The sequence below is a fragment of the Anas platyrhynchos genome, chromosome 3 (assembly GCF_047663525.1).
Source record: "Anas platyrhynchos isolate ZD024472 breed Pekin duck chromosome 3, IASCAAS_PekinDuck_T2T, whole genome shotgun sequence".
Lineage (NCBI taxonomy): Eukaryota > Metazoa > Chordata > Aves > Anseriformes > Anatidae > Anas > Anas platyrhynchos.
In genome coordinates, this window is record NC_092589.1 from 96,144,447 (window position 1) to 96,170,080 (window position 25,634).

Consider the following 25,634-nt stretch of genomic DNA (forward strand, 5'->3'; position numbering starts at 1 on the left):
TGTTTCTAAAGCTGTTTGCATAAATGAAATATATTCACTACAGCACTCAGATCATGAAACGTTTTGGTTTCTTTCTTGTTGCCTTCTTGGCTTAATGCTTCTTTACATTCTTTTGGCTAATTTTCTTTTGTGAAACTTTTAAGCTGTATATAATACAGCTTATAGAGAAGTACAGTGTTCACTCTACCAGCTTGTAATTAGATTTGGAGAGGGATTACTGAGATAGGAGGCTAATCACAGGAACATAAATTAGAATAGTGGACAAATGTTGGCCTTTGGTGTCTCTCAGACACAGCTGCAATTACTCTGCCATGTTCCTGCTTTCAGTCCTTCCTGAAGGCACCACAAGGACTGCATGGTGGGATGCCAGGAGGGCAGCAGGCTCAATATATCCTGTCACACGTCTGTCTTTATAACTTGGAGAACTGCATTTCTGTACCACTAGTTATGTATCCACTAGTTCGGGCTGGGTCTGAGCAAGGATAAGTTGGCTGAAGCTTTTCCAAAGCAGAAAGAGATGTGGTAGGAAAACAAGAAGGTGTGAAAAAAGTCCTTTTATATCCCCACTAATCAGGGGTCAAGTGTCACTTGAGAGTGAGAGACTGGTACTTGGTAATAACTAAATCAGTGCTCGAGTGCGTTCTGGTTGACTGTTGTCTGCAGTTATCTCGAGTAGATTGTTGTGGCACAATACACACAAACCACAAAACATGCTGTGCAAAGAAATAGCATCTTGCACGGAAACTAGAAATCATTTTTCTTTAGGGGATTAAGATTTGATCTTAAAAAATACTGAGAACATGCATAATTGCTCAATGAGTCCCTGCAGGATTTGTCTAATCAGATTCTGTAGAATTACAAACATTCTCGGGTAATGCTGTTTCAGATTTAATCACAAATCCCAACAGAGGATTACATTCATTGTCACTGCGGCTAGCAACAACTCTTCTGTGAATGCCAAAGTAACCAAAGACTGGGAAGCCCACAAATCCACTTACAGTATGCTGGAAAGCACTGCACCAAGCTTTCCTGTGCTTTGGCAGGCTGTTTTCCTATACTCACAGACTTCTGTACAAAAAGAAGTTGCTGCCAGCTTGGACCCAGCAGCTCCAAAATCTGTGTCGTGGTGAGTCTGAGCCTCTGGCATCGAAGCAGCTGAGTTCAGTAAGTACTGCTGGATGGCATCCTACACAAAGTCAGAAAACATGACTGAATAGCACAGCACAAAGACTGATAAATTCTAGCAGTGGATTTACAGTTCACAACTTGAGCTTGATGTTTGCATTAGATTAGTCGTGGAAGCAGGGGTTTGAGAGCTACAAACAGAAAGCATTGTGTATCACTGCTGGGCCAGCCAGGAGTTCTCACAGCCCTTGTGATGCATTTCCATGTATGATTTCTGATTTTACTTGGCAGGCAAAGCATCCCCTTCCAAATATGTGTCAGGAAATAGTTATATCAGTCAGTATCGGAGGGTTATAATGTCCAGGTGGCTGTCAGGTGGTGCTCTAAAAGGCCTTAAGGGAGTTTTGATAGCAAGTATGCGTCAAGATTAGAAGGCTTGAAATGTGGGTGTTCCGGGTCTGATGGCTTTCAGGTAATCTCTGTTGGGCAAAAACCATTTCCTTCAGATCTGGGGCACAGCACTGGCACCGCTTTCTTTAGTGACTTCTTGGGTCAAGTTCTCCACCAGTGTGGTGCCAGGAGCGGGTGGAGGTGACAGCCCCGGGGACATGCAGAGGCCTGGAGCAAGGTGCTGTGGGGCAGGGAGGCAAGAAGGGCCGTGGAAGCAAGGCTGAACCAAGAAGGGGTGGAAGCCCCAGTGCTCTACCAAGAGCTGGAGTGTATTTATGGCAGGGCTGGTGCCGTTTGTTACAACCCTGGGCTTTCTGTGCTGTAACTGAGGCTCTGTGGCTGTAGGGTTTATAGCTCCAACAAGTGGCTAATGTAAATGGACATCCTGTTTTTAAGTGAGAGTTTATCTTTTTTATTTTATTTTATTTTAGTCAGCTGCAGACTGTAACCCATGGGATGACAGAGGCACGCTTGTGGTTAATAGTTTGCATGGTTTAGCAAATAACGCCAATAATGGAGGCAAATGTAAATTCAGAATCTCTGAAGTGACCACAGTTAAAAACTGAGGATTTTCAAATCAGATTTCAAGGAATTTTCAGTTCTTCATTCAAGATGAAATGAACAAGCAGCTGTCTTCTTCAGCATTGTTTACCACATTCATAGTTAGCCATGGTTTTAAGCCTCTCTAGAGGTGAAGTCCAGTCTGACGTCTGCCATCCCGTTATAGCTGGTACTTAAATTCAAGTGCCAATGAATTTGTGTGTGAAGAAAATCCCATCCTTTAACTGTTTGTTTTGTTTTTATTATTTACAAGGTGGAGTATATGCTAGTAAAATTTGACCATGAGAATAAGAAAGTACGCTTACTGCTGTGTGGCGAAGAAGTTCTTCAGACGCTGCAAGACAAGGGGGAGAAGATAAACCCCAAGTGAGTAGCTGTTTCCTGTTACTTTTTCTTCCCATTACAATACCGTACAGAATTTTGTTCAACTAACCTAACTTTCAAGTCTGCTCTAAAACCATAAACCACCAGTACCAATATTTGCAGATTAAACTGGGGTGCAGGAAGTGAAAGGCTTTGAGTGCACCTGCAGGCAGTCTGTGCACCTTTCATGTTATGCCTTGTGAAAATGAAGGGTGTAATGGTGAGCCTACAGAAGCTGCAGTTTAAGTATTTGTTTTGTCCTGCTATGGTTTTGTCTGTGTGTACTCAGTAATTGTATACCAGACCTTCCTTCCCTGCTGAAGTGTGTGTGTGGACTGAGCCATGCATCCCTGGCTACAGGAGCGAATGAGGTCTGTGTAAAGAGAGCTGCTATCTGTAGGAACACTGTCCCATTTTTGGCAGAAGGCTGGGCGTAAGGTGGCAGGGCAGTTCTTCCCCATCCTCTCCTGTGGAGTTTGCAGTGATAAGTGGATCATATCCCTACTTCAGCTAGCCAGGGAACTGCAAATTTCCTTCTAATTCATGGCACCAGATGTATTATTCCAAAGCAGAGGAATGAGACCAGAGATATTGAAGTGTTTTGGCTGAAGAGAGCCAGAAGCTTACAGGAAGTTGGAGAAACTGCTGTGGTGATAAAAGGCCTTTGTGCCCTGGGCCTGTCTGCTCCTTGCTAGGAACGCCTGGTATCCAGCAAGGCTTTCCTGTTTTTCTTCCAGGGTAGAGGAGCTGTTGAAAGCCTACAAGAAGCAATTTCTCTTCTTTTAAGACTTTGTGCTTCAAACTATTCATGTACAGAGGAGTGTAGGGACAATGCTGTTCTGCCTTTGTGCTCCATGGAGGTGGGGTGGCTTGTCAGGAAAGAAAGATGCTTTTCAGGGGTTAATGGTGTGTTTAAACTTGATTTCATTTATTAGCCCAATAAATTTGTGAAATCTGACCAGGTTTCCACAGGCAGTAGGAATAAGAAATGGAGCATAATTTGTTTGGCTTTTTCTGTAGCATGTTACAACCCCAAGAAACAAAGTTTGAGACAGACACTGAAGCTGTCAGCCCAGGCAGTTTCTGCTTACTACATTATACAACACTTCTGGTGGAAAAATTGTACCTTAATTTCTCTCAACTGTCTCCAAGTGATTCCATCCATTTGAAGGTACATTGTACCACTCTACTCCACCAAATAATCAGCTTTTGGAGGTTTTTCTTACAAGTTGCCTTTGTCTGAAATTTATACTAATCTATCTTTTTTGAAGTTGCATAAATACTTAAATAATGCTATTTATTTTTTAAAGCCACCCAACGCTCTGGCGACCAGAATATGGAAGCTATATGATTGAAGGGACACCTGGGCAGCCATATGGAGGAACCATGTCTGAATTCAACACTGTACAAGACAACATGAGGAAAAGGAGGCAAGAGGCTGCCTCTGTGCTGAAAGAAAATGAGGCCGTTTGCACTGTGACATCTTTTCCAAGGTGAGATTGTTGTTTGAGAAGTGTAACACCGTCTCCTTATTTTCCATATATGCTTTTTTACTGTATAGCTAAACAGTACAATGAAACTGAGCAAAATATGACTCCACTAAAATAGTTAATGTTCCAGTCATGTCTTCTGATTTTTTTTATTGCTGTGAGACAGAAATAAGTCTGCATCTTTTATATTTTTAAGCTTCTAATCTATGATGGTTTTGCAGTAGGAGAGAAAACCTGATTATTCATAACAAAGTATAGTATGCAGAGTAGCCTGCAATCTTGAGTTGATATGGTAAAGGTTTCCATTTACTGATTTTCCAAGCTTTGATCTTTATAAATAGCAGTTCTATAAAACTTGGCTAACCTGATCTATTTTTTAATACTACATATTCACTGAAGCACATGCATACTTCCTTTTATTATTTTGAACACAGTAGAAAAGGAATGTGATTACCTTTACAAAACGGAGATGTAAAGCTTCTATAGTCCTGTATTTATTGAATCTAGAAAGGAATGCACCTTTCCTGAGGTCATAACATCCTTACAAAGGGTAGATTTCATCTTATTGTAAGGAGACTCTTGAAAAAGTACATTCAGGATGTTCTACATTGCCTAGGAGAAACTGAACTTTGTGATTTTCAAACATAATTCTGAGGGGGGATTTAATGTGTTCATTTGAACTAGCCTGGTCAGTCAAACGAATGAAGATAATTATGCCTAAAATAGTTCAAAAAAAAAAAATCTGCAATAAAACAGAAGCATTTGGCCTTACTGGCTGGTTTCTTGTGTAGTACAGAACGCCCTGAATTGTTGCCGAGAGCATGAACAGTACAAAATGTGATTTAGCAGCGAAAATCAGGTACCAAAATACCTCATGTATTCTACCCTGAGATCTCTCTATTGATTAAACTATGCTTCTTCTTTATGGGAACTAGACTAGATATGTCTATAGTAATGAGCGCTTTTTTAAACTCCTATATTAAGCAGTTTTCAGTGTGTTGCAGAATTGCATTTTTGCCCTGCAACATTACAAAAAGATTACTTCAATAAATTTTGTATAAAAGATTTCACATCCAGTCTCACAAGGACTAAAGAGATACAGATAAATAGTTTTTACATGACTGTGGAAACAGTACATTAGACTTCATTCAGTAGAAGCTGGCAAATAATATGTACAGTCTGCATATGACTTATCTTTGGAATGATTCATAGTTTCATCCCTCAGAGATTGTTCTCCCTAGGCTGTGTAAGGAGAACATATTTCTTATTTCTGCCTTTAACTGTTTTGCCATTCAAATCCTTGTTCGTTGGAGTCTTGCTAACTTACTTTCCAGGATTTTTTTCCTGTTGTTACATCCTCCAGGGCTCCAAAGAGGAGGGTTTTATTTTGATTTTCTTGCTCATATCTCAGCATTTTATGCCTTATAGGTGTAACTTTTTGTTACTTCCTAGGTTTCTCCCATTAGGGGGTTCTTCAAAGTTCCAAAATCACAAATTGCTGTGACATTTGCTTGTGTGTAACACATGAAACTACCTCTAATTATTAGTTAGGTACATCCTTTTAACAGAGGTGGTTTGTTGGGGGCAGAACTGGGTAAATTACATATGTCAGAAATTGAATGTTAACCAGCAATGTGTAGAGAAACGGAGGCACCGAATGCCAGTGTGTGTCACTATTAATGACAGGTGCTAATGCCCTAAAACATGTGAACTTACTCTGTATAATTCTGTGCAGTTTCCTGATTTGGCCACTGAAAAGGTCTGCATTTAGTCTTCAGAGGTAAAGTAATACTTTTTTTTAAAAAAAAAAAAGTCTGTTTTAGCTACCACAGAAGCCACCTGTTGACGAGCACTGACCTTTTTATGGTAACTCTTTCTGGCAATTCCAGATGGGCAGGTAACAGTCTTGAAAAGCACTTTAGAAGTAATCAGACTTAGATTCAAGTTTTTTAAAATCTTTTTTTTTCCCTTTGTATACTGAGATCCTAATCTTAGGTCATCTGACCCTTTTAAAATCACAGGCTGTATTCATTACAACTTGGACTCTCATTGTTGTGTTATATAGGTTAGGGTGTCCTGGATTTACGGTGCCAGAATATAAGCCAACGCCAGTAGAAGGAGGAGCTTCAAAGTCTCTCTTCTTTCCAGATGAAGCCATCAATAAACATCCTAGGTTTAGGTAAGAACATTTCAGGAGATTTCAGGAGTCTGAATGAGAAGCTGATTTTTTTTTTTTTTCCTGTGCTATAGAATTGTAGGCATACCTGCAGTAGAGAACTACATGGCTAGTTGTTGCATGTATCCCAAGGACTTGGACAGAGATGGTTGTGATGATGTATTTTCTGTCAAAGTGACGTAAAGTAAACTTAAGCTCAAGTAACTTTATATAGTAGTTCATGCCATTATGGGGCAAAAGGTGTTGATTATGCTACTGCAAAATTGTTTCCAGTTTGAAATCCCATGATTAACCTCTTTGTTCACAGTTAATCTAGCTAATCTTATTTTATTAATTTTATTTATATTAATCTAGTTAATCTATTCAGGTATGTCACAGTCCATTTTATTCCATAAACATCTCGGTGTCCTGAACTTACCCAAGTTACTCTGGAATGGAGCATGGTGTTGTACTATTTGTATGCTACTTGTATACTACTATACTACTACTTATGTAGTTCAAGAGGAGCTTTGATTATAAGGATAGGACTTAGGAGAAACAAAATCATTCTGTTTAAAAACTAAGCAATGCCTTTTCACTCACCCTTGTATTCTTCGTGTCAGTAGCCTATTGCTTCTGCCTATTAAGTTCCTCTAAGTGGGTTTGACTTCACTGAAGAAAAATTCAGTGCTGTCTGTTATAGTCTATTGTAAACCAGGGAAAGAAGGGTCCTGAAGGAAAATGCCTAAAACCAATAGGAAGCTGATATTCTGAAATCATGAAAATTAACTCTGAAACTATTTTCATAAAGATAAACCTTTGGATTCATTGAATTCTTCTTGTTCTAGTACACTGACAAGAAATATCCGGCACCGAAGAGGAGAGAAGGTTGTCATAAATGTACCAAGTGAGTAAATCCAATGTATCTTTTACTCTTTTTCAAAAAAAATGTTCAGTCTGTTACTCTGAATTACTGAGTACCTGTGTTTTCCAACCAGTATTTAAAGATAAGAACACGCCGTCACCATTTATCGAAACATTTCCCAACGATGATGGAGAAGCAGCAAAAGCAGCTAAACCAGACTATATCTATATGGATGCTATGGGTTTTGGAATGGGCAACTGCTGTCTTCAGGTAAAACGCATCTGCTTTTGAGATGTAACTGAATGTCATCTTCCCTAAGCTGTTCCCCCCCTCCCCTCTTTTTTTTTTAAATATTTGCCTTATGTCTAATCACTCTAGCTTAATGTAGTTTATGTGTTTTCAGAATGGCAAAACGGGAAATCTAGGTTTATTTTCTGCTAATTTTTGAATGTAATTGAATGCTTTACTGCAAGGATTTGCTCAAACTAGTCACATCCCATTCACTTGATCAAGTACCTTCTGTTGGAATTCCAGCATTTTTCAGGTGTGAAAGATCTTCCACTGACTTCTTTCTTCAGGCATAACCAAAGGACACAGTGGGAATGAAAACAAACTGTCTAGTAGAAATGCGTGGGGTTTTTTGGTTATACGTTTTGCAGTTATTTTTTTCTTTTTCCAAGAAAAACTAAGTGACAAGAAGTTATTGGACCATCTTTAGGAAATAAGTAGCTCTCTTCTTTGTAGTTTAATTTTCTTTTCAAATTGTGTTAACTCCTGTGTACACATTCCTCATTCATACGTAGTTTTAACTACCTACTGAGAGGCCTTCTTCTTGTACCATGTACTTACCAAATCCATGTTGGTAGCTCTTACTGTTTACTGGGAGATATTATCTTTTTTTTTTTTTTCTCCTGTTAATGCATGCCCTATTTTTATTGTTTTAATTCATTTGCCTGAGTTCAGGTAACTTTAGTTTAAATCCAGGTGTTGTATATTGGGAGTGCTTTAATTCTTTCAGTATCTTTTTTGCTGTTGTGCTTTATATTTTTTTTAATTATTGCTATAATTTCTCTCACAGTAACCCAATACTAGGGGATGATGGCTTAGGCAGTAGCAATGTGTGCAACTGTCAATAAAATCTGCCTGTTGTCACCATTAACTTCGAAGCAGAGTGAGGAAGAGCCTAGTGTTAAGTCCCTAGGGAAAGGAAATTCTCCAAGCTCCTCTTGTTTCACAGCACTGCCAGAAATAACCACATTCCAAACAAGTCTCTTTGAGATTAAGAAAGTTTAAAAGGTGAATAGATAAAATGTCTTTGACTGCAGCTAAGTAAGGTTTCCTGTCCATTTGGATAAACTAGGGAGAATAAGTAGTAAAGTGTAAAAACAGGCAATATTATACACATTTATTAAGCTTGATACAGCCTGTTTTATACCATCTCTTTTTATTATTTAAGACCAATAAAAGCAGTCCAGCCTTAACTTGCAGTCGTTGTACAAGATTGTTTAAAAATATATTAAATTCCTAATTTTAGAATACTGTTTTACTATTAACCATCCTTACAATCAATGGTTGAATTCAAATTCAGTACCCTTGTTACCATCAAAGGGAGAATGGAGAAAAAGCTGGTAGGTTCTGTAAGCAGCTGCTTACATATTAACTGTTAATTCTTAATTGCCAACTAGAAGAAAAACGTGTTCCCCACTTAATTTTTGGAGTTGGTACTATGCAAACTTCCTTTTGTCTCTTTCTCACTACACACCTAGGCTGTGACTTGGCTGGAGGAGTTTTCAAGGTCAGAAATGTCCTGATCAGTTCAGTTGGGATCATGTGCAGTGATGGCGCAGTTCTTGCCAGATGGGGAGAAAGATGATGTCCCCCGCGAGTGTCTAGACAAAGTGCTGCGCTTCTGTCCTTATTCAGGCTTCATGTGCCAAGCTCAGGAGGATTTGGATATGGATTTTTTTGAAGCTTACTTGCAGATGAGGAGGACTTCAGTGCAAGATTAAGAATAATGTATATGGTTTTGGGGACTCTAGATTTGAAATCTGTGTTGAGATTGTGTTTGATGCTGCCCTGAGCAAATTTCACCAAAAGTCGCTAAGAAATCATAGCTTCCCAGGGGCTTATGTGTGGTAGAGCTTCCGTATCATTAATAGTTCATGCAAATAATGCTTCATTTTGTTGTATCCTGGTCTCTAATACAGGCAAAACTGTATTCTTTAAAAACTTTAACATATCACAGAATCACAGAATTTCTAGGTTGGAAGAGACCTCAAGATCATCGAGTCCAACCTCTGACCTAACGCTAACAGTCCCCACTAAACCATATCCCTAAGCTCTACATCTAAACGGCTTTTGAAGACTTCCAGGGATGGTGACTCCACCACTTCCCTGGGCAGCCTGTTCCAATGCCTCACAACCCTTTCAGTAAAGAAGCTCTTCCTAACATCTAACCTAAAACTTCCCTGGCGCAACTTTAGCCCGTTCCCCCTCGTCCTGTCACCAGGCACGTGGGAGAACAGGCCAACCCCCACCTCTCTACAGCCTCCTTTAAGGTATCTGTAGAGAGCGATAAGGTCACCCCTGAGCCTCCTCTTCTCCAGGCTGAACAAGCCCAGCTCCTTCAGCCGCTCCTCGTAGGACTTGTTCTCCAGGCCCCTCACCAGCTTCGTCGCCCTTCTTTGGACTCGCTCAAACACCTCGATGTCCTTCTTGTAGCGAGGGGCCCAATATATATTACAGTAGACACATAAATATTTATTTTTCTCAATTGCAGGATCAAACAGAGGCATGTTGAAATTAAGACAGCTCTTTAAAAGAGGATGAGCTGTCACATAAAATAAATGTTGTATCTGCAGCAGTTTGGCTGTTGTTTTAAATGAGTAGGCTCCTGGCTTGTTTCCTGAATGCACATTATCAGTCCGTGTGTATTGTAAATGTTAACTCAGTTTTCTTTGGTTCTGGCAAGTATTTATGTATCTGGTGTCACAGCCTAAGTGCTGCGGTATAAAATGCTTTAGTACACGTGGGAAGTGTGGGGAAAGAACCTTGTAATATAAATGCTGCTGGTAGATTATAAAAATTGTTACAACAACTGTCCTTCCTCTCTCTATCAGGTGACATTCCAGGCTTGCAGCATTTCTGAAGCGAGGTATCTCTATGATCAGCTAGCCACAATCTGTCCCATTGTGGTGAGTAATGCACTTCTGTCACATCAGATATTTGTTATGTGCAAGCCACTACGTGTGAAAAATAAAATCAGAATTAAGAGCTTAAATACTAGCAACAAATTTAATACTCTGGGGAAAGCATTGGTGTCTCTTACTATGTTGTCACATTAACAGTATGGTTTATTTAACGATGAAATATGTTTAATGTATCTGAGCTATCACTTTGGATTGCGTGTGTATTTGTGTGTTACAGTCTTCCTTAAAGAAAAGTGTGATACCACAAAGCAGAAGATGTCTGTTTCTCCACCTCTACCCTGCTTCCCACATGCACAAGACTTTAGTTGAATTACTTTAGAAACAATTTTTGGAGAATCTTTCATGGAAACTTGTTAAAATCGCTCCTTAAACAATTTTCAAAAACTTTAGCTTTGGTCTCATATAATAGATTCACCTTCTGTCCCTTTTGTAAACATGTGGAAATGGGTGTTATAAAGTTTTGCCCTGTTCAGGAAGAACTCCTGCTGCCAGTGAGGTGTATTCCAGCTCTGTTGCTAAGATGCCTGGCAGATAAGCTAAACAGAAATAAAATGTTTGCCAAGTGAACTTCCAGGGATTAAAGGAGTGTGCAAGCACAATCCTTGCTGATTTTTTTCCTACGCAATTGCTTCTACCTGTATCAACTTTCTGTTCCTTAAATGCTCATCTGTAGAGGTAGTGCATTTGGAAAGCATAAGCTGTTGTGTCAGTAATACTGACCTTTCGTCTAGGCATTTTATGGAGATAACAATTGAGAGACTGTGGCATGGGCTTCATTTACATGCCAAACTGTAGTGTGTACTTCAGTTACTTCTGGACTGGCAAATTTCCCTTCCCTATGGGATTAAGATAGTGTGTTTGGTTCCTTGGCTTGTCCTTTGTGTTCATATCAGGCTATTTTCTTTCAGATGGCATTGAGTGCTGCATCTCCGTTCTACAGAGGCTATGTGTCTGATATTGATTGTCGCTGGGGAGTAATCTCTGCATCTGTAGATGATCGAACACGAGAAGAGAGGGGGCTGGAGGTAAGTGATTTAAGTAGTAGGTGTCCATTATTTTTTTTGTTGTGTGTTGGCTTTTTTTTTTTTCCAGGCAAAAATTTTTTAACTTCCTTTATTATCAAATTCTGCCTGTGGTCATCAGAATCCCTAATGAGGGAATGTGGCAGTCATTGTGGTAGATGCACGAGAGATGGTGCAAACAGTCATCTTGGTTGTACAGCTTATGTTAGCAAATATGTTTTCAGTTAGATATGGAATTCCAGTAAAACTCCACTTTCACTCCTCCACAGCTTGCTAAAAATTGTCCTTCTGTGTTTAAAATTTCCATTTTGTGCTTAAGCCCAAAAGGCAAAAATTGCTTTGAGTTAAATAGTGGGTGATGCTGAGTAATCTAGTAGTGTAAACTGGAGCTACGTGAAGAGAGACAGTTGCTAGAACTTCAGGAATTGGCATCCAGGACACTTAGGGAATTAAAAACAAGCAAACAAAAATACTAGAAATACTTCTTGAGCTACACAGTTTAAGAATATCTCTAACAATGTGTGAATGAAACTGTCTCAGTATGTGTTGCAATAGGTATAATAATGCTTTCCAGACAGTCGGGGTAATAATGTTCTGTTACGTCAGGAAAATGTTTCCATTTAAGACTCATACTTTGAATAATTTTAATTGAGGCTGTAGGATATTTTAAACAGGATAATAATTCTCACATAAGTGTCATTAGTGAGCAAAACTTAGGTAACATTGTTAACAAGCTGTTAAAATATTGTATTCTTAAATTATATAGCCACTGAAGAACAACCATTATAGAATCAGTAAATCCAGATATGATTCCATAGACAGTTATCTATCTGAATGTGGTGAGAAATACAATGACATTGATTTGACAATAGACAAAGATATCTACGAGCACCTAATAAAGGAAGGTAAGTGTTTGCTTCATTATGAGCAGGTTTAGAATTATGCTTGCAGTGTGTGGGGATATTTTTACATTTAACTTTTTGTTTTGATCATGCTTCCCTGATAGTGATTCTACTCAAAGTATCTGTGCATTGTGGTATTGAGAAATTAAAAATAAATAAATAGAATTAGAAACTGTCCCTAATTCCAATTCAGGAAGCTTAGTGTTTTGTGTACTAATGTTTATCTTTGTGGAGAGAGCAGAACTGCATTAGGAAACATGGCACAGAGTTGCATCAGAAAACGGAAAGAATGGCAGCCACGCCAATATCCAGTTGCCACTTCCAAAGGAGATCTTGTTCATTTTTCTCTTTAATCATTTCCTTCCTTCCCAAAGTAATCATTTAAACCTTAACAGGATGTGGTGGGTTAAGATAGTATCGCGGAATTGGAATTTTTCATTTTTGGTTCTTATAAATCAAGTTGTTTCCAAGAGCCTGCTTTGCAATGTCTGAAATGTTTCTCTGAATTTTCATTTTGTAGGTATTGACCACCTTTTGGCACAGCATATTGCACACTTGTTCATTCGAGACCCACTGACTTTGTTTGAGGAGAAAATACATCTTGATGATGCAAATGAATCTGATCATTTTGAGGTTGTATCTGATTTAGAGGAATTTAATAGATGTAGAGGTGTGTGTGTGAAATGTTTTATAGTACTGCTTAATTGGAGGATGACTGTTAGCTAAGAATATTTTTTCTGGAGTTTTTCACTTAAGCTACTTGCTTAGCATGTGACTTTGTAGTTGTAAGCACATATTTTTGTTTCACCATTTACTTTGAAGAAGATGATAGCATATTTTATAGCCAACAAAATACAAAGGGCCCAAACTAATTATCCCCATTGTTATGGGGAATTGCATTTTTTGTGACTTCCTGAAAAATGTTTTGCATGACTTCTCTTATTCACGTGTGTGTGTCTTACATAGATTTATTAAAATCTGTATAATCTTAAAATGATTATGAAGTAATAGCTATAGTAATATTGTGTATTTCTACATTTGGATGAATTGATCTCTTATGGAAAGGCCAGTATAATCTCAACACATCCTAGTATCTTTTATGTAATCTTCAAACAAAATAGCATGAGAAAGTACAGCATATCTGCTTCTTGGATGAGTAGTTACATTATAGTTTTTAGAAAGTTGAGCAACTCAGTTTGGAAGCATTTCTCTGTGAAGTTGATGAGTTGTTCTTGGGAAACGACTAAGACAGTAGTTGTTTGTTCATTTTGCTTTGATCTTATAGATTGATGCGTATCTAGACTGTGACAGATTTTTTTCATGTGCTTTGCAGAACATACAGTCTACAAACTGGCAGACAATGAGATTTAAGCCACCTCCTCCAAATTCGGATATAGGATGGAGAGTGGAATTCAGGCCTATGGAGGTAAGGAAAGAGTCAATACACACAAAAACACGTTCACTTTTAAGTGGAAGAGTATGGGGTCTGCTGTCATCAAGTATCAGGCCCTTATTACTTATGCTGTGTTTTCTCCCCTCTGAATTGCCAGACGCAAATGAACTGGACAGCAGTGTTTAATCAGACACGGACTGTGGGAATGCAACTGACAGGAGAATCCACTGTAGCACAGCAAAGCATGCTAATGGATTTGGGGTGATGGGGAAAGGAATTAGGCTTGTACTAAAGCTATTGCAAACAAAGAGCCATTTAGTTTCCAGGGACCTTATTTATCCAGTACTTCTGTTGGTACTGAACAATTCCACAGTCACTATTTTGTGTTTTGTAAGTGCTTTTATTTTATAGCTGTCTATTTCAGAGCTGTCTGAACTGAATCCCCTAAGTAGAAACTTAAAAGCTGTTCTGCATGTGTAATTACACAGAGAGCCCAAAGATGCAAGTTATTAGCCTTTTGAAACACGAGTGTGCTTTGGCATTGGATTAAAAGGTTGAGCTTGTTGAAGTGTGTGCACTGCATTGTGCATTTGAAGACCTTGATTCCAGCATGTACATCACCATCTCTGCTAGTAGTGTGTGTGTGTGTGTGTGAATACAAGTATCAACATGAGTGCTTGAGTCACACTTTTAAACTCTCCCAGATAGCCATCTAATTCTATGAGCATGTTCCCACTAGAGTAATTCAGTCTCTAATCCTTTCATGTCTAGGTCCAGTTAACAGACTTCGAAAACTCTGCATACGTTGTGTTTGTGGTACTGCTAACCAGAGTGATTCTGTCATACAAACTGGATTTTCTCATTCCTTTGTCCAAGGTAGGTGTGAAAGGTCAGATGTAGTAGAGCTAATTGCAAAATATTTGCATCCCAGTTGATTGCTATCCTCTGCAAGCTAGGAATTAATATTTGTACACTTACAGAACAATCATTTCTATCTTTCTATCAGTTTAAATCTGGACCAATAATTGGCATCAACTTCACTTCTACACTATATTAAAAAATACTGCTATCTAATGGCGTTAGGCTTTACAGACAGATAGTTAGCTTTCTCCCATTTGCATTTTATGGCTCCCTTAAAAATGTCTGATGGGCCGTTATTTATAAACTGTTCACAGAAATTTTTAAGCTATCAGAAGCAAGAATGTCTTACCTGTTCTTAGAAGAAATAATCTGAATTTAGCCTTCAGCTCTTAGCAGTAAGAAAATTTGCTGCATCTTATCTTTGTTCCTCTTACACAAAGCCAAAATATGTTTGCCAAAGGTACTTCAACATAAATTATAAAACTAATTTTTTTCAGGTTGCGAAACTTGACTTTTCCATGTTTGCTTTCCCACCAAGATCCACCTTTCCAGCAGCTTATACAAATTCATGCCTCCTTGTTCTTTCTTCACTTATTCCTTTTGACTTACATATTTAAAAATTTGGCATTGTATTAAATCTATTCTTCCAGTAATAATGTTCATTTGTGCCATCTAGTGCTGGTGGCCAGGTACTTTAGCTCTCCTCCTAAGTTTATCTTGTAGTCTTGCATCCAGGGAAAAAATAACAAGTTAAACTTCAGGCATCTGTTCTAGTGCAAGTTCTGTAAAGGGAGGAAGGAATAAATAGTGTATAAGCTTTGCTGAAGAGATGTTATCACAGTTGCCAAATTAAAGAGGTCTGTGGAGAGTTAGTCATTCTTTTTTTCACAAAAGTATTAAGCCATTGCCTTCATGTCAACTGCAAACTCTTTCTGCAGACCTGCTGCTGCATTTCAGTGAGCAGTAGCCATGCAGTACTGTTCTTTTCCTATTTGGTTGCTGTGAGGCTTCATGCTTATTTAGTGAAAGCTGAACAAAATATTTCCCTGAAGCCCTGCCTGCTGCTGCTGGTGGAATTTCTGTGGTGCCCAACTATGTCAGACTACTACAGAAATGTTGATAAAAGCCCATTGTCACAAATCTGCTTGAAGAATGGGAAAGGAGATATTTCCACCATTTTATGGGTGGGGAAAGTAATCTGTGAAGGCTAAAACTATAACTTCCTTAGTTATTTATTTTAATGTGGCTATGGCCTATATCTCACATTATTTATATTTTGCTTTTGTTTGGGGGAGAGGGAAAGAAGCTGAGCACACTCAGCGTTACTCAGTATTGAAAACAGATACTCTGGATTCTGGTCACAACTACAACTAGCCATGCAAAATTTGTTTTTTCCTTAATATCGGCCTCACAATTGCTGAACTGTTTTGAAGGAAACAGTCTTTGTACGCCTTCCGGAGGCACCTGACCAGAAAATCCCTTTTTAAAGGCATAGTCCTGCAATGTTATAGATGACTTTAAAGAAGATCTTGTACAGCAGAAGGTTTTTGACAGGCTGTGTAACAGAAAACACTGCTAATGCTGGCTGTGGCGTAGCAATAGTCCTGATGCTTTTCTAATGGTTTTAACCAAAACTGAGAAAAAAAATGAAGTTGCCAGTTAACAACTATATATATATATATATATATATATATATATATATATATATATATATATATGGTATGATTACTGTTATGATCTATTTCTGTATGAAATCATACTAACACCACAAAGAGAAATTCTCTTCCTTATGTTGGGGAGTTCAGATTTCATACTTAATACAGTAGATTAGCACTTATAGTTCACAGTTATGTTAAGTGGGATGTCTTAAAAGTGCAAAAATATTTTAACTAATGAACACGAGTTATGACCAAAAAAGAGCTTGGGTGCAGGAAAAATATGAAGAGTTTTTGATGGAGAAACCAAATTGAGCCTGCCAAGCAATGTAGCAGGTAATGCAACACCAAATTGCACAACCATTGGTAAACCCGCCTCTTATAATTAAAAGAATAAAGGTTTATGGGGCTAATCTCATGCTGATCTTTTCTGTCTGAGTACTGTTGTATTTCAGTTAGCAGTTGTGTAAACAAATTTCATAATACAGCATGAACAAAACCAGGCTTTTGACAAACAAAGCTTTGAAAGGCAAGAGTTAAGATTTTATTTCTATTAGAGGTGGAGCAAAGAATTCAGCAAATTTATACCTTCTTCTAAAGACAACATAGTAAAGTTAGTGTCCCAAAGCAAAGTGCTGTTAATTCTCCAAGAACATTCCTGTTTAAAAAAAAACTTGGACAAAATCTGTCTGGAAACTTATGAGCAGTGCTTTGTACTTTGTAGACTTCTTGGGAAGTATGTAACTTAGATAAAGAGCTATAAGGTAGTTCTAACAGATGTTCAGATATGGGATAGATATAATTCTCATACAGTGTTACTGGGATTCTGTTTCTGAAAGGTTTTTTTTCTCAAATTCAGCATTAACTTTTCTAAAGATTTCATTGATTTTTGTTAATAAAAGCAACAAACTATGGCTAGGAAAGTGGCAGTTTTCTTTGTCTGTACTCATTTAGGTTGCATCTGAATATGCAAAGAACTTTCAGATGGGATGCAACCTGTTGCCTGTTTTCAATCCAACTTAAAAGCTTAGCATGGCATGTACTTACATTATACTATTACCTTTTCTGCTGAAGGCCTACATTTATAGAATGTGATCTCCTTATGGTTTTGCACAGGAAATAAAATAAAAAAAAAAAAGTCCAGAGTTTAGCCTTCCGGGGTGAGATAATAAAAAACATAGGGGATATTTCAGTAAATGAGACCAAAATGTGAGGATTTGGAGAATCTAATTTTCAAAAATTTCACAAATCTCTGCAATATTTCTTTTTCCAGGTGGATGAAAATATGAAGGTGGCCCAGAAAAGAGATGCTGTCCGGCAGGGAATGTTTTACTTCAGAAAGGATATTTGCAAAGGTATCCCAGCCAGTGATCTGGCAACATAGTTGTTGATGATTAGTGTATCTCTTGCCTTCTAACTGCTTCTTCCTTTCCCTTTGTCACTTATAAAGGTGGAAATGTTGTTGTGGATGGATGTGGCTCTGCGCAGAATGGGACAGGCACAGACACAGAAGAGTACATCTTAATGAGCATCGATACAATTATCAATGGGAAGGTCATAACCTCTTCTACCTGGAACACACCCCTCCTCTCCATCCTCTCAGAAATCTGATCAACCATGTTTCATGTTAACTGTGTTCTCCTATACAGGAGGGAGTCTTTCCTGGTTTGATCCCAATTTTGAATTCTTACCTTGAAAACATGGAAGTGGACGTGGACACAAGATGCACCATCCTAAACTACCTGAAGTTAATAAAAAAGAGAGCATCTGGTATGTTTGACACTTTCAGACACCTGTTTTCCTGGCATTTTTCTACTTAGAAAATAATTGAGATGTTCTCTAATTATCAGTTGGTAAAACTGGTGGCAACTGTGGCTGTCTGGGTAGGTGTGGAATCATGGGAGCAAAGGACTGGAATGCATTCTCTGGCTTATATTCGGTCCTGTTTAATTCTGATCATAAATGTTTCATGATCTATTTAGGACTTAAATCAGGAGTAATTGTTACACTACCCCTGAAGCTGCAATTATATCTCCAAGACTTTTTTCAGCACTGCTGCTTTTGCCAGTGTACTGTCTATGTTGTAGTAATTTGTACATAAACTACTTTTTTCCTGGAACTCAAATGTTTTAAGGGTATATGAGGCTGGGTCTGATAGCCAGGTAATTGGTGCAGTTCCCAAACATGCTTGCATTAAGTTGGATTAAGCTCTGATATGCCAGAGCACAGGGCCTTGTCTTTAGCTCCCCAATAAGAGAGCCCTTCTGGAAGTAGTGAAACGCCTTCAGGTCAAAGTAAACCAGGCCCTTTCTATGCCCTTCTCTTGCTGTAGTGTTTTCCCAGATAGGTGGTATAATGGCTTTTTCTGCTGCTCCTTAAAATGCAACAGTATCCTGAATAGGAGATGCAGGCTAAATGATTTCGTTTAAAACCGGGCACGTGGCAGCTTTATACTGATGTGTAAATCTCTCATGTGCCTTTCTTGCTGTAAGTTTATCTAGACAGTTAGTTTTAGTCTTAAAAGTCGAGACACAGATTTTTATTTATGATGCATTCATTGGTTTTAAATGTTTTATTCCTTTTTAATTCTTGGAAATTGCTGTAGAGCCTTCTACCTAAAGACATTTTTAAAGGTGAGATGAAAATCAGGCTGCTTCCTTGCCTGGTAATTTAATACTTTAGTAGCACTTCAGAATGCTAACAAGTTATAATTAATTCCTGCTTTCACTGAAAATGTTGTGTCCTAAGGCTGCTTGTTTGCAGGAGGCTTCTGTCCCTCAGATAACACAGCCCAGGGATTTGATGCCTGGCTTAACTGAGAGGGAGGAAAGAAGCTGGCAGGTAGAAAACATCTGAGGCACATCAACCCTCAAAGTAGCAATGCTTCAAAAGTACTTCTCTTTTAATATTTTTCATTAAGAAAAATGCTGCTGGGGAAAAAAAAAAAAAGGAATGGTCTTAAAGTTTTTTTTCCTTTTTGTTTGTGGAGAGCTAATTGCCCAGGCTCAGCCCTGTGTCACAGGTGTTCCCATTCCAAAGAACCTCTGCTTTGTGATGTGAAGCTGTGGACACTGCAGAAGTCACCCTCTTAGACTTACACAGATGTAGAAGGTGTGAGAACAGATCTTCTAGGGTGTATATCTTAACTCTAAGCTTGAAATAATTGTTAAGTAAAGCTTCATAAGAACAACAATACACGGAATAAGAAGCATTAGGCGTCATGTTACTGTGCCATATTTCTCAATCATGAGCTCTGGATTTTTCTGGTGTACCATTGATCTGAAATCAAATGTTCCTGAATTGCAGGCTGTCTAGCATGAGACATGTCCACAGAACAGCCACTTGTCATACTACTCTCCTCAAACGGTGAACACAGAGCACTTGTGAGAGTTGAATGCTGGTGCCCTAGCTGCTGAGGATTTAACCTTGCCCTGGCATAGTTTGTTGGTTGCTTTTCTCACAGCATGGTTAGAAATTGCCCTGCCTGGTCTCAGTGTAGCTGCTCTGTGACTGTCACCACGCTCCGTGAGACTACAGATGTGCTAGGCAAGCAGCAGCTGCTGACCACCACCAACTGGTACAGAAAGTAGTGTTAGGATGAGCTGCAGCAGGTTATCCTTGTCCTGGTTTGCTCTCCCAGCTCTTGCTGTCTGCAGTGTGGGCATTTTTGTATTTATGCATAGGTAGCACAGTTAGCATGGTGCATGATAACAGCTCACAAACATGGTTTCCACGATCTCTGTCAGATCCATCTTGAAGCAACTATATTTTTGTTCCCACAAAGTCATAAAAAATGCCACAATTTTATTATATGCTCTTTGAAAAAAATTACTTCCTTTATTTTTTTATGTTTAAATGCGCTTCCCAGTAACTTCATTATAGGGCTTCTGGTTCCTGCACTGTGGGATGATAATGTTTTTCTATTCACTTTTGATCAATGTTGATGACTGTGCAAGCTTCTCAAAATCTCTTCCACCCTTGAGATACTCTTTGTCCTTTCTTTCTCCACTTGGAAGTCGTCTTAAATGTTTGTCAGTCTGTGGTGCTTTTTTCCTGATTCTAGTATACTCTTTTTGAGAACTTCATGAGGAGTTCAAGGTGAGGGTTTATACAGTTTTATACAGATGTATACAGGTAGAAACAATGTCATTTATTTTCGGTGGAGAGTGGTGGGGCTGTGTGACCACCAGGTGTCAGTGTTGTATGAGCTTCACAGTATTGGGAGTGCAGGAACGTCTCTTGTTATGCTCTGCTCATCTCCTGGTCTCGCTGATTTTCTTGCAAGCCCTCTGCTTCTGATTTGTTTGAGAGCTTTCTCTCAAGTTTTTAGTGCCTTCACCAAATGTGCCTTGCATATTTTTCTTCTGCCCCTTTTTTATATAGAAGTGTATAACATTGGCCTCATTTGTTTAAAAACATGACTTGTTTTCTGAGGATGTTTTTATTTCTAATAACTTTACATATTACACTTCCCTTTCTTGTTCTTTTCATATTTTTTCTGATTTCTGTTAGTATGCCTCTGTTCAAAACCATTCATAGGATATCTTCAAGCAGTACTGATGACACACAGAATGCTTTTTACTTCTTGTTTGTTCATCCTTGCTTTCCCTAACTTGATTCCTTTTGTTTTTTAATAATATTCTTAAGAAAAAAAGTGTAGTAGAAGCCTGCGGCTCTTTCCTCTCTAATAAGGGAGCAGTAAAGGTTTAGCTAGGCTCTTCAAGCAATGTCTTGCCTCCAGAGTTACCTTAAACTTGTATTGATGGAGGTTTCTTTACAAATGCTGTGTGCAGGAGCAAGGTTCAGCTCCCTAAGCACTGGCATCCAGCTGGCCTCCAGCTGCTACCCGTTGAGAAGTCAGGTCTCCAGCAAGTAGTGGGTGTCACCTCCTGACCCTGAATAGAAGGCAGTAGCACCTGCTGCAGCAGCTGGGTGTAACACTTCTCTCTGCTCTGTCTCATTAAAAGACCTGAAAGTTTGAAGATCATACCAGATAAATGAGTTTTGGACTATCAGTGATACGTCAGCTGAAGTATACTTGAAGTTTAGTCATTGTATAGCAAAAAAATACACATAGTAGCATGTTTCCTAAAAATATAGGCTATTCACTAATTGTGTATGTAATGCACACAACATTTTACTGCTAAATTAGATGTATAAACTGTGAAATTTGACTTGATCTTGCCCACAGGAGAGCTGATGACAGTTGCCCGATGGATGAGGGAGTTCATCGCACAGCATCCAGACTACAAGCAAGACAGCGTGATAACAGATGAGATGAATTACAGCCTTATCTGGAAGTGCAACCAGATCGCACAAGGCCAGGCGGAGTGCCCTGAACTGTTGGGGGTAGGATTTAACAAGAAACAAAGCGGAAACAAAACCGGCTCTTTGTAATGAATGTTTCTCAGATATTAGAAAGTTCAAGCCTTTTAGCAAAGCACTAGCTAAGATACTGTGAATCTGATACAGCTTCATGGTGTGAAGACCAAAACAGGGATACTGCACTATAAAATGGGCCAATCTGCCTAAATATTCATTTAAGGCATCCTAAATAGGGCATATTCTTATTGTTAAGGTTTATACAATGTACATGTAAATAGTAAAATATTTTTATGATTAACATCAATGTATTTTAATAAGCATTGTATCTAAAGTTATTGTGAATTAGCTTGTAACTTTTTTATGCTTATTCTAGAAAGAAAAATTGTCCTGGACAGCTTTGTAAATGTAATGGTACTTGTATATTATATGCATTCCAGTTACTGAATGTTTACTGTAATTTTTTTAATCTGGAATGTGCTGAGTAATCTACCTTATTGTGTAAGAAAAAAAAAAAAAACTTTTGGACCTACCTGCTTCACAGAGACTTCTTCCTTCCATTCTGGTTTTGAAAATATGTAAGAACAGATAATTGCATGTGCATCAAATTTCTCAATCTCTACAACAGTTTCTCAGTTGCCACAAGACCTGCATCCAGTCATAGAGCGTAAAATTGGGAGGAAGAGATCAATCTTTATTCAGATAACACAACTCTGCCTGTCTCCTGATAACTGTAGTCTTAGGTAAGGGCTGCCCTGTGGTTTAGTAACCTGCATTTCCCGCAGCAAAGGACTAACATGAAGACATCTCCCTGTAGCAGCATCATTTTTTCCCCTCGCAAGTATGTTGTTATGGTTCAGAAGCTTGCCTGAGTGTTTCTTTATGATTTAACAAAAAAACAGTAAGCGGGGAGAGGCAGTGAAAGAGAGGAAGAATTGGGAAGCAAACATAAATATCTCTACAAGGATAGCACAGACAACTGCTCTGGACTGTGGCACTGCTCCCACATTACTGTAGTTGACAGCAACTGCAGCATAAAACCAAGGACCTTCTGGTTCTTCCTAAAGCTCAAGTTTCTCATCTGTCTTTTTATTAAAATATGTCAGCAAGTTTATTTCTGACAAGGTACTTCATGTAGCTAGCTGAGGTACCATGGAGCTATAGGTATGGGCAACTTAATCCCTTCTATAAAGCAGATAAAGGAAATCATGGAGTGTACTAATCCTTTGAATTGGGAGCCAGTGCTGGGAGTGACTGTAGCATATTTAAAATTTAGCCATTGCAAGTGTAAATAAAGCAAATTAATGGGCCCTTTTTAATTTAGCTTCTTAACTGACTCCTAAAAGTGGATTGCAAAGCTTAACGCAAGCATATATAATTACCTAAGGTGTAATAATTTTTACAAACAACTAATGGAGGAACTGCAATGAAGAGGTGCACTAAGAAGAAGCTTTTATGTACTGACATTAGAATTTGTTCTGTGTTCACAGGTGTGCTTTAGAGAATAAAATGCTTTTTTTCTGCAGTGGTGAATGTTTTAATCAAGATGTAGGCATATGCTAATTTAGTTTCTGTAATAAGGAAATAAAAATAAAATTTGCAGTACGTGTTGGTCACTTGCATCAGTTGAACCCCTGTGCTCAGATTCAAAGAAGCAGAAGAGCTGCATGTGCAGCAAGCAGAGCTCGTGTAAGGCAGACTCTGGTTTTGTACAGTGAAACTTCTCAGGACTGGTAGCCAAAGTTTTATTAGCTGTTGTCCTGGCACTTAAAAGCCCTGAGTTCTGGTGTCCAATGTGTTGCGTTCATAGTTTCAGAAAGGATGGGAAAGGCCGGACACGAGGCTGCTGCTCCTTTGTTAAGGTGTCTGTGGTTGCTGGATGAGGAGTTCAGGTATGTGCCCCAGCCTGTTCTAGGCGTGTGGTGAAGGCCCTGGGGCAGCGCTGAGTTGCTGCAGGAAGGGCAGGCTTTGAATAAGCCCTTAGAGAGGAGCCTGCGGTGTCTTCGCCCACTCAGAGGTGGAGAAGCAAGCCCTAGGCCAACCTGGTGCTGGCAGGCTCTGGCTGACCTTCAGCACAAAGCACGCGACGCTGCCTCAAGTTATGGATTCAGGATTTTGGGGTCCTGCGGTCACCAGGTGCTCTCACGGAGATACTGACTCCTCCGCAAAGGGAGGGGAAGAAGCACAGAGCACCTGAGGTGAAAGGTGGTTGGTTCCTTATCCCAAAACTCTATTAACGTGGTGATCTTTGCATTTCCCATAAACACTACAATGTTTTGGCCCCAGTTCAACCGCAGTGATTCAACTCTTGCCTTCCACTTGGCTTTCAGCTGGAAGATGTTTTTTCTGATTTCCTGAGGTGTCAACACTATAAACAATACCCTGACAGCCATGTTTTTCTTGACAGTAACCTACAGGAGTACAAGTACCTTTTCTTTCCTGAATTATTTTTGCTACACTTGTACCATGGCCTAAATCTCCAAAATGTGGCTCACTGTGTGTGCATGCACAGAGCAGTGCGAGCACTTTGCGTCTCTGGGAGTGGATGGGGTCAGTTCGTGCAGCCAGCTCCAGAGCTGCTTTCCCACATGGTTTCCCCAATAAACATGTAAATAGCCCTGGGGAAATGTTTCCTTTGGAAACCTAAATGCAACCTCTGGAAGAAAACTTCAACCACCCATAAATGCTGTTAATGAATTGAACATGGGGTGAAAATCTACATCTTATGTGAAGCAAGATACAGCATTTAGTCTTTTCTAAGTCCATGTGTATCTATCTATTAATTTGGCCCTTCAATTTAATCAAAGCTCTTCCAAAATCTACCCATTGCATACACCTAGAGGGAAATCTGTAGTCATCCTGACAGTGAGAAGGCAAAAATGACTGCGGTGCAGCAAAGGGAGGGAAAGGACCAGGGACAAGCTGCTAACAGGCATGCTCATGTGTGATGGCTCCTGATCGCTGGCTTCCAAGAGTTTGTTTTTTGGCTAGAAAAATGTTAGTTTATAAATATTGAAGCAACAGCAACTGCTCTTTCTCTGGAGGGAGTCCAAGCTCCTATTAACTGCAATTAGATTAAAAGGAAAGCAGGTTGTTATGAGGATGACAGCACAGATTTTGATGAAGGCATCCCAAATAGCACCTTGTCCAAGTGCATAGCAAGGGGTTGTGTTTTGTATGTTGCTCTTGCCCTGGGAGGGTGCAAATTTTAGTTTTCTTTGTCCTGCACAAAAAGTAAAATTTGTGTCTAATACCTGTTGATAAATTAAGTGTTCGTTGGTTGTGTGTTTCCTGCAATGGTCAGACACTTTTGAGAGCCCTTGTGTTGCTAGAGGCCAGTAATGACATGATTAAATAAAGACGCTGCCAGGCTCGCAGCTCTGCCAGCCCCACTTTCTGCTGCTCAGAGGTGCAAAGTGACCTGAGAGCAGCAGGGAACTCACGGCCAAGCTCTCCCTTTTTCACAGGGAGAGCCCGTGATGACACAGAGCCGCCTGAAGAGGCTCTGGGAATTTATTTAAGGAGGAGAGGTCATGTGCAGAAAAAGAGGCTGGGGGTGGTAGGGAACAAAGCGTGAAGGAGTGAAGCCGAAGAGTCTGAAACCGCCTGCTCCTTCCCATGCTTTGCTTCCCCACGCAGCAGCAGCTGTGCCAGGATGACCTCCGGCTCCCCGGCATTTTTCAGCTCAGTTTATTCCTTCCCTTACACCACTTACGAGGCTGGGCTCCACGCTTCCCAGTCCTTTCCCATGGAAGCACGCACACGCAGGGCCGGACGCCTCACCCCCCCGCCCCGGTTTACTCACGACATGGGCATCCAGGGGCCGGGAGCTCCGAGTGTTTCTCTTGGCCGTGTAAGGCACTGCGACTCCGTGCCCAGAGCCCGTCGTGCAGCTGCCTGATGGAAACCAGGGCGCTGTGCCAGCAAAACCTCCGCACCGCCAGCACCCCGCGGCCTGCCCGGCTCGTACTCAGCCCCCTGGCACCAGCTCGAGAGCCTCCGAATCGAAGCAGCGCGGAAAGGGATGTTACTGGGGGGAGGCCAGGCCTGGGTTGGGTGACTGGGAGATGTGGCTGCGTGTCCCAGATGTAAACCAGGCTACCAAGCTCCCCGGCCTCTAATTCATCCCAGGGTGAACGACAGAGATGCACTTTCAACTCTGACGGGGTCCTTAAGTTGTGACAGTATTAAAAGTGTTGGCAAAGCAAAAAATCCCCCAAACAAGCCACAGTCCTCGCTGGGGTCTGCTCACGACATGAGG

General features: G+C 39.8%; 1 protein-coding gene across 1 annotated transcript in view; it reads left to right on the forward strand.

Moving 5' to 3' along the window:
* Positions 1-22,978, forward strand: part of GCLC (glutamate-cysteine ligase catalytic subunit) — a 32,514-nt gene extending 9,536 nt beyond the window's left edge. Inside the window, exons 2-16 of the mRNA XM_027455103.3 lie at positions 2,390-2,502; positions 3,810-3,992; positions 6,055-6,168; positions 6,993-7,051; positions 7,143-7,279; positions 10,129-10,203; positions 11,127-11,243; positions 12,007-12,145; positions 12,663-12,775; positions 13,476-13,568; positions 14,307-14,411; positions 17,325-17,406; positions 17,502-17,605; positions 17,701-17,821; positions 21,243-22,978. Of these exons, the coding sequence (XP_027310904.1) occupies positions 2,390-2,502; positions 3,810-3,992; positions 6,055-6,168; positions 6,993-7,051; positions 7,143-7,279; positions 10,129-10,203; positions 11,127-11,243; positions 12,007-12,145; positions 12,663-12,775; positions 13,476-13,568; positions 14,307-14,411; positions 17,325-17,406; positions 17,502-17,605; positions 17,701-17,821; positions 21,243-21,448 (1,761 nt within the window). The 3' untranslated portion in view covers positions 21,449-22,978. The remainder of the gene's footprint in view (positions 1-2,389; positions 2,503-3,809; positions 3,993-6,054; positions 6,169-6,992; positions 7,052-7,142; positions 7,280-10,128; positions 10,204-11,126; positions 11,244-12,006; positions 12,146-12,662; positions 12,776-13,475; positions 13,569-14,306; positions 14,412-17,324; positions 17,407-17,501; positions 17,606-17,700; positions 17,822-21,242) is intronic.
* Positions 22,979-25,634: the final 2,656 nt, after the last annotated feature.